General features: G+C 44.3%; 1 protein-coding gene across 1 annotated transcript; it reads left to right on the forward strand.

Annotated features, from left to right (window-relative positions):
• The first annotated feature begins 278 nt into the window (after window positions 1-278).
• On the forward strand, window positions 279-671 carry LOC125487590 (zinc finger protein 664-like). The gene has a single exon (XM_048619404.1). It carries the CDS (start codon window positions 279-281, stop codon window positions 669-671), a length of 393 nt encoding a protein of 130 aa, XP_048475361.1.
• Window positions 672-9,565: the final 8,894 nt, after the last annotated feature.

A 9,565-nucleotide genomic window follows, 5' to 3' on the forward strand; every position in this document is an offset into this window, starting at 1 on the left:
TGAAGCATTGCATAAAGGTCTGACAGTAACTCGATTTATCAGGAGCTGAATATTATCGGTATTTGAACCTGTTTATCCGATCTATCAATGGGAAAAGGTTTCAAACATCATTGTGACTTGAACAAAATACCGAGACAAATACACGTGTGTGAGATTGTTCCAGTGAGTTGACTCGAAACGACATTCAGCAGGTTGTCAGCCTGAACAAAAAACATTATTCACAGTAGGAGAAACTGTACAAGTTGTGGACAAGAGACAGACACATGGTCGCTGACACCATGGAGAGGGCATGGAAATGTGGGGACTGTGGGAAGGGATTCAATTACTCATCCCGGCTGGAACCTCATCAACACAGTTTAACCAGAGAAAGGTTCTTCACCTACACTGTGTGTGGGAAGGGATTCAGTCAGAAAGCCAACCTGCTGAAACACCAACTTATACACACTGAGGAGAGGCCATTCAGCTGCAGAGACTGTGGAAAATTGTTCAGGCAGTCATCCAACCTCACTGTACACGAGCTGGGGGAAACCATTCACCATGTGTGGGAGGGATTGATACAGTCAGCTATCCTACTGGCATACCAGCAAATTCACAATGAGGAGAGGCCTTTCAGTTGCATGTCCTGTGAGAAAATTTTCAGGAATTCATGCCATCTCACTGTGCACCAGTGAACTCACACTGGAGAGAAGCCATTCACCTGCTCCATGTGTGGGAAGAAGTTCACTGACTCATCCGCCTTGTTGACATGCCATGTCTGGCTCTATCGCTGATCGTAGTCTCAAGAATACAATGTCATTTTAAGAATAATTGTTTGATCTTTCCAAGTAAATCAGGAACAACAATATTCTGATCTTCGACTTCAATCAAAGTTTGATTTAGAGGGGAAGCGATAGCCTAGTGGTATTATCGCTAGACAGGTAATCCAGAAGCCCTAGATAATGTTCTGCCGACCGGGGTTCCAATCCCGCCATAGTAGATAGTAGAATTTGCACTCAATAAATATTTCGAATTAAGAATCTAATGATGATCCTGAATACATTGTTGGGGTAAAAATTCATCTGGTTCATTAATGCCCTTTAGGGAAGAAAACTGCCATCCTTACCTGGTTTGGCCTACGTATGACTCTAGACCCACAGCAATGTGGTTGGATCTGGGCAATTAGGGATAGACAATAAATTCTACCTAGCCAGTGATACCCTCTTCCCGTGAATGAATTTTTTTTAAAAAAAATCCTGAATTGATATTTTAAATGAATTCTACACTTCATTTTCTGAAAAGTTGCACGAATTAGCATCTCCAATGAGAAGCTACTGATGAATCCTTGCTGAGAATTATCACTAGCCTGCATATTCTGTATACAGCCCGTTCATTATCCAACAGGAACAAGGGGAATGAGAATTGGTGGAGAATCAAGAATCTTGAAATGTTACGCTTCCATCTGCTTTAGAAATCCCCTCAGCAAGGAATGGAGACAAATCCAATCGAAGTCACAGGCTGTAATTAATCAACATCTAAGTTCTTTGAAAAACCTTCAGAAAAGTTTTGAATTTTGTTGTAACACCCCACGCACATTTTCTTATGAAGAGGGCTTCTGTCGCAGCTTGCTGGCTGAGTTATCTGTTATCTCTATTGACGATATATATCTAAAACGGACACTGAAATGTAACATTTTTAACGTTGATACAATAGGTTCACGTATGGGTCAGGAGATCCAGCTGTGTGTCTAAAGGTTCAACCTGCTCTTGAGAAGAAAATAATCCCTTTGGACAGGAAAGCGATTTCGAAGTGTTCCGTACTGACTCCAGTCCAAGCCCCACCCTCTGACTCACACAAGGAAACTCGTAGGAAGAGACACTGGCAATAGCTGCAGAGACCAGCAGCCCCTGAAGATTAGCCATCGGTTTGTCCTCTGTAATCAGGAAACCATTCTCACCTGTCACGGGACGTGTAGCATTTATATCAATTTCACTCACACCACAGTTTAAACTGCTATTCCTCAAGATATTGCTTTAAAATGTCTTGGGCTTGAATCAATTTTCGAGAAATCGTTGAATCCTGGACTTGAATCCTGCAATTAGTGTTTTGGTGGAGGTGATAGCAGTTGATGTCCGAGACATGAAAAAAAATTAAGTTTGACGAAACACAAATGGACACGTTTTGAAACAAGGCCCAGCATTTGCAATACCGTCAGAATACTACAGGAAATGTCTGATAATCTAACAGAGAAAACAGGCATACTGTACGTGAGAGATATCCTGGAATTTATAGCAAATCACAGCAGGGATTATAAATGATTTCCCACTGACTTTGTAAATACAGCGAAAAGAACAAGTATGTTCAGAACAGTTGTCAAGCAACGTTGACTTTTTCCTTTCCTCCAGATGCTGCCTGGCTTGCTGTGTTCTTCCAGCCCTCTAGTTATCTACCTTGGGTTCCACCATCTTCGGTTTCTTTGACGGTAACCATGTTTATACCAATGCAAAGTCTTTTCAAATGATGCCCACTTTGAAGAAGTTATCTGCCTCCGTCAGACGTGCACTTATGGAGCCCCTTTCTCACTGCAACACTCCTGTGAACTCTTCAGCCCTTCAGATCTTCGACTACACCATGAAACAAACGTGCTACTACAGACAGGTGACAATCCTCAACTCCTGTCGTCGCCACCATCTCATCCTTTAAGGCTTACAAGTACATTTTAAATTCTCAAAATTTGGACCCACTTTCGATTCTCCATCCACACAACGTGTTCATTGCCTCCACAAACAATTCTCTCTCCGATACTCACTCAACCTTCTCTGCAATGCTCTGGCACCTCCATTCCCTCTCCTCATCCCTCCCCCAGCCCAAAGCCTCCCTTTCATGAACTAATTAAGGGTCACTACTCTTCTTTGTTTGATGCATAACCCACATACTCAGAATACGTCTTTTCTGCTTCATACTGGACGCTGAAAAGTTTCAAGGCTCTCCTGTAAACACCTCCAGTCGGAGAATCCCCTCACTCAAACTCCACACCCCTGTTTCCAGCCACCTCCAGGTGCCCCACGCTGCTGCCACCATTACACACATGCAGACCTCATACAGCACTCGGTCTCTCCAGTCTGACGCCACTTCCGGTTCGAACGCCACTTTCGGTTCCGATCCAGCATCTGAGCCTCCGCAGCCAGCGACCGGGATTTATAGGAATTTACCTCGACTTCCGTACCTGCTCTGGACGACTCTACAAATGCTGCCCAGATTCCACCGACAAAAGGACTGGGGCCTGCCTCGACTGCCCTGCAATTTCCGCCTCCACTCCAGACACCGCCCACTCTAATCAACACATTGAATCCCAACCCAGACTCAGTTCTCGGTCCTATTGCCCACCTGCAGCTAGGCCCCACACGTCACCCTCCTCATCTTTCCAATCCCACGATACACCCTATCCTTCCAGCTCTCTCTTTCCTCTCTACCTGATCTCTGCCAAACCCCTTCCCCCATCCAATCCTCCATCTGACTCTCCATCCAATTACACTCCCACTGTCCTTTCCCTCCCAAAATTACTGCCCACCACCACACGGCGTCCAACCCCTACCCAACGCATGCTATCGCCATTTTTGCCTCCTTCAGCCTCATCAAGACCCCAAAACCCCATCCTTGAACCTTGCCGCATACTCACCATCCCCCGACCGAGAATTCTCTGAGGCCGAACAATCTGCCCTCAGTAAAGGGCTTAACCTCGTGCCCCTGCCCCCACCTTAACAAGTTCCGTGGCCGCCATGACGTGGAACTCCTCTTCGGCTTCCTCCGCCTCCATGCCTTCTTCAATGCAGACTCAACCTACCCTCCGGGCACCCCTTTTCCCACCTTTAACCTTTCCCTTCTTCTTTTACATTCCCTGCCAGCCTCTTACCCGCACTGGACCACATAATTTGCAACTACCAACGCGACATCGAATACCTCGGATTCTCCACCACCCTCACCCAATTCAACCTCTCCCCTTACGAACGTGCAGCGCTCCACTCTCCCTGCACCAATCCTCGTTTCACTATCAAACCCACGACAAAGGCAGGGTGGCGGTAGACTGAAGGATGGATCTCTATCTCACACAGGTCGAATGACAACTCTCTGACACCACATCCTATCTCCACCTTCACCCTTCTGTCATCCAGACAGCCGTCCACCACACCTCCTCGATTTCCCCCATTCCATAGCTCTTAACCACACCCCCTCCAAACTTAATAAAGATAGAGTACCTCTTTTCCTCACTTTCCACCTCACTGACCTCTGCATCCGATCTATCATCCTCAAACACTTCCGCCAAATACAATTAGACCCCATCACCCGGAACATCTTCCACTCTCCACCCTTCCCTGCCTTCCGCAAGGACCATTCCTTTCGCCACTCCTTAGTTCGTAAAAATACTGCCCACCAACGACTCCAACCAGTCCAGTACCTTCCCCTGTAAATGTAAAACGTGCAACAACTGCCCATACACCACTTCCATTACCTCCATCCAGGGTCTTAACCTTGCCTTCCAGATGAGACAGAGCTTCAGCCGCATCTCCTGCAAACTAGTCCACTGCATCCGGTGTTCCCAATGTAGTCTTCTCTACATCAGTGATACCAAACATAGACAAGGTGACAGTTTCGCTGAGCATCTTCACCTGGCCCGTAATGCCCAATCTAACCTCCCAGTCACCGCTCATTTCAACTCCTCTCACTCTCCCTCCGACATGTCAGCCCTCTGCCTCCTCGAGAGTCACAGTGACTCAGAGCGCAACTTTGAAGAACAACACCTTATCTTTCACCTCGGCACCCTACGCCCAGGAGGACTTAAGATTGAGTTCTCCAATTTCAAATAACCTTGTCACACAACCCCCAGCTCCCTTTCCAGCCCCATTTCCTCCCTTCCATTCCACGGTCTGAACCTCCCTTCTAGCCACAAATCATATTCATCTCTCCGATCGTCCAACCAAGTCGTACTTACTACCAGTATCCATCTATCACCACATTCCGCTACCCGCTCGCCCTCTGTTAATATACAGCTCCCCTTATCCCCATATCTAGTATTAAAGAAATGTAATAACTGAAATGTTGACATATCCTTTCCTCCAGATGCTGCCTGGCCTTCTGTGTTCTTCCAGTCTCCTGTTTGTCTACTTATACCAGAACTGTGTCCAACCAGGGATCAGGCTAGTTTAGATCTGGTAGTGTGTAATGAAGCGGGTTTCTTAAATGATCTATGGAAATGATCCATTAGAAAATAGTGAACACAACGTCGTAGAATTTAGCGTTGTTTGAGAGGAAGAACTTTTGTTCAGGCACAATTGTGCTGAACTTAAAACAGGGCAGTTAGTAAGTAATGACAACAGAGTTGGATTAAGTAGACAGTGACGGGAGGTTAAGAGAAAAAAACAGTTGGTGTTTAATGACATAGGTTTAGAAACGGAATCATGGCTACAGATAATGTTACATCCCAATGAGGCAGAAGAATTCTAGGAAGGCAATAAATTCATCACGCTTAACCAGGAAGTCGAATATTGTATCAAAATAAAAGAAAGAAAATGTGGCAAACATTAATGATAAACAAGGGGTTTGTGAAAGTTTTCAAAACCACAAAAGATGACAGCAATACGTAAAGACGGAGAAAATACATTTTGAAGGTAAATTAGAAAGCAATTTAAAAGTGGGTACTATTAAATGCAGCAAAAAAGAAGGAGATGCCAAACTGAACAAAAAAATTTAATTGATTGGGAAAGGTATTTGAGCTTCTTCACCATAACTGATTGAAAATCATGGATTTCTTTTCCCAAAAGCATTCGTATTTTATTTGGAATCATTCATGGGCATCACTGGTTGGGCTTGTCTTTACTGTCCATTCCTAGTTGACCTTCTTGAGAAGGTGGCGGTGATCTGCAGCCCGTGGCGTGTAGGGACACGAACAGCGATGGTAGGGAGGAATTACAGGATTTTAAACCAGCGACGTTAAAAGAAAGATTACAGCAGAAAACAGAAGACTGAGTAAGGCTCGGAATTAGACTGAGTTCTCATAGAGAATTGCAGGGAGATCTAGGGATGAGGGATGCTGCATTTGGTGACTGGTGGGTTGAGCTAGGGAAGAGCAGAGGCTGGGCGAATGTGGTAGTGAGAGGGCTTTGTTAGAGCTGGGATTAAGAATGAGGCCTGGAGTATAGTGAAGTCTGGAAGAGACAGGGTGTTCTTTGTCAAGGCTGTGTGAGGCAAGGGGGGTGATGGTTGGAAGTTTAGGTCAACAGAATAGGCATGGAAATTCAGAAACACACCAAATGTACAGAGAGATGAAAGGAATGAAAAGCAACAATTGCAGGCTCAAATATGCTAAAGGAAATTAGTGTATACTCTATTTTTTTAAAGGACTTCAATAAATTGCTGCTAATCTGAGCAATTGTACTCTGAGTAATGCGCAACTTGGGCTTTTGTTTTATTCCAGAGCTGTCACTCCACCACCTCAAGAGGCAATAATTACTGATAGCTCCACGTGCCTTTCAGAATTCTGTCTATGTGTCAGTGGTTATGTCTCTGTCTAATGTCTATTCTAGTTAAATGGACTAGAACAGTAATTCCCCATTTACAGACATCCCCATCCCATCATAATTTTCCCCATGAACAGCTTCTCTCAGTCCCATCACTATTTTCCCCTTTTACAGACATCCCCTATCCTATCACCATTTCTGCAATTTACAGCCATTCCTGTCCCATCACAAATTCCCCATTTTCAGTCCCAGTATACAATCGCCAGGACCTAATTCCGGATTATGCAAGTCACTGATGGGTCACTGTTGGAGTGTTGTGTCCAGTTCTAGTCACCACGTTTACAGAAAGTGCATCATATTTGCTCGAGAGAGTATGCAGGAGTTCGACAGGTTTGTTGACAGAGCTTGCAAAACGAAGCAATGAGTAAAGGTTGCATTGGATGGGGTTGTTTATTCCAGAAGAGAGAAGGCCGAGGTTTGAATGAACTGCGGTCTAGAAAATAATAAAGGACTTTGATTGATTGGACAGGAAATATCTGTTCCCCTTGTCACAGATCAATTTCCAGGAGGCACAAATTTAACATGATTGTTGGAAGAATTAAAAAGGACATGAGGAACAACCTTTTCATCCAGAGGATGGTATTTGTCTGGAGCTCACTGTCCTGATTGTTGGTTGATCCAGAAGTCTCCAACACACTGAACATGAAACTCTATTTGTTCTTTAAATGCTGCAAAGTCATCAGACCGAGTGCTGGTGAGTGTATTGCTATTTCATTCAGCCACAATGGGTAAGAATTGTCTGTTTGTGTGCAGTAACCTTCCTATGGTTCTATTGAGAAAACATGACGATACATGCGAGTCCAGATCTCAGGCAAGGAAATATCTGAGAAACAGTTTGGCCAAATGGGGGACTGGAAGGGAGAGAAGCAGCCGTAGGTTAATGTCAATCTTAGTGACAAAGAACCTCCATCAGCTCCTCAAATTTGTTGGGAGAGCATTTTAAATTGAATTAAACAAAAACTGTTTTAGCAACAACTCCTGGACTCGACGTCAGTGACATCATTATATACTTGCCCCAGTAAATATAGTCCAGTCATCAGTGAAAGAAACAACAAATTGGAATGAAACACCTAACTTCATCTGTTGACCTCACCGACACTGCCTCAAAGCTGATAGTCCCCGATCCACGCACAGCTTGCTTCTACATCCTTCCCAAAATCCACGAACAGGACTGTATGGACAGACCCATTGTTTCTGTCTGCTCCTGCTCCACAGAACTCATCTCTTCCTATCTTAAATATGTCTCTTCTCCCCTGATACAGTCGTTGCACACATATATTCGTGGTTGCTCTGACGATATACGCCTGTTTCAGAATTGCCAGCTCGCGTGTCTGGCTACCTCCTCTTTAATACGGACATGCCAACTCTTTTACACATCTACTTCACACCAGGACAGTCTCAGGGCTCTCCTTGCAGCATAAGAATGGCATCTCTGCAGAGTTAACTCTATGATGCAGCATGTTGATGTGCGAGGAAATCCTTGCCCACACTTGGAGCAAGAGATTAGTTTCTCCGCTGCGTGGCTGTGCTGATGAGCTTCCAGCTCAGAGGGACATCTAAATCATAGACTCCACATTTACATGGTTTATCTCCACCGTGAACAGTGCTTTATCCTTCGATATTAAACGTTCACTGACGTGGATCTTACGATGAATTGTGTCAGGACCTGATGTGATATATTGTTTCAGCTTTCTGATTGTAAATAATCTACTTAGAATGCCCTGTAAAATTGATTTAAACAGGAGAAAATGGAAGGAAAGAGAACCAAGAAAAACACAACCACAGATTATGAAGTCCAGCTAAACGAATCTGATCATTTGTGCAACCACCGTGAAGAGAAAGTGATATAAAGGCTGCGTGGCTGTGGGTAGAAACAACCGAGTTACTGATATCCCTCAGGGAAGAGAAGCTGTCATCCATCTGTCCAATAGCAGAGACTGACCTCTTTGGGAAGAGGAATGAAGAAAGAGAGAGAGACAGAGGCGGGTTTGCGAGGGGAAAGAGAGGGAGAGAGGGAGATGCTGGCTTTGATACTAAATTTGAATGGACATCACCATGTGTTTATCATCCCTGTGTAAAAAAGAATCTTGCAGCAGCGTACCGACAGTACAGTGGTAGAATCTTCACAACATACATTGCAGTGGTTCAAAAAGATCAGGTGTTATCAGGCATTTAGACACTCGTCCCATTAATAACAGTCAAGTCCAAGAATTACTTGCATGCAAAATAAATTGAAAACATTTTCAGCAATATATTTCTTTCAAATAATATCCTGTTACTTTATATGGACAAGGTCACTGTAGCACCCTGAACTCCCATAGAATCTCTCTCACTTTAACAGTTCCACGTTGGACATAGCCGGGCCCGATTACACGCTAAATGCTTTGGGGCTAAACCCAACAGTTTCTCCTCCATCTTCAGTCCAATTCAAACTGATGGAACAAAGACACTGGAAGGGTAAATACATGAGTTTCTATAGCGAAACATAAATTGCCAGACTACGAGAAGAGGTCAGGCAATGGTGATAATCGGATTAGCACGGGCAGAAAATCATCATCAGCATGGTGGGCTAAATGAGAGTCTATAGAAGAGAAAGAGGCCAATAATTCACTGACTCAATGAAAATTGACCGAAGTGCTGCCAGGAACCAACCTTTGCAATCAACACCCACCCACATACAGACCATCTCTTAACTGCTCTTTAAAGTTTTAGCAAAGATTTGCAGCTCGGGTTGTGGGTGAGGTTGTTGAAATGCTCACCGAGCTGGCTTGTTTCCATTCAGACGTTTCGTCACACACCATGCTAGGTAATGTCATCAGTGAGGCCTAGAATTCCTAGCAGCATGGTTCTCAACCCATAATGCAAAGAACAAACATATAGAATTGGATCCCATATACGAAGCCATTCAGATCAAAACCGGAAATGACAATAGTCACCATAGCAGAGCAGACAGTATAAATTCCAAGTGGAGTAGAACAACATCGCTTCATCGGAGGCCTCACTAATGATGTTAC

The sequence above is a fragment of the Rhincodon typus genome, chromosome 42 (genome assembly GCF_021869965.1).
Source record: "Rhincodon typus isolate 14 chromosome 42, sRhiTyp1.1, whole genome shotgun sequence".
NCBI lineage: Eukaryota > Metazoa > Chordata > Chondrichthyes > Orectolobiformes > Rhincodontidae > Rhincodon > Rhincodon typus.

Coding starts and splice junctions, on each gene's coding strand:
- LOC125487590 (XM_048619404.1), top strand. CDS start 279: ATGGAGAGGGCATGGAAATGTGGGGACTGTGGGAAGGGATTCAATTAC.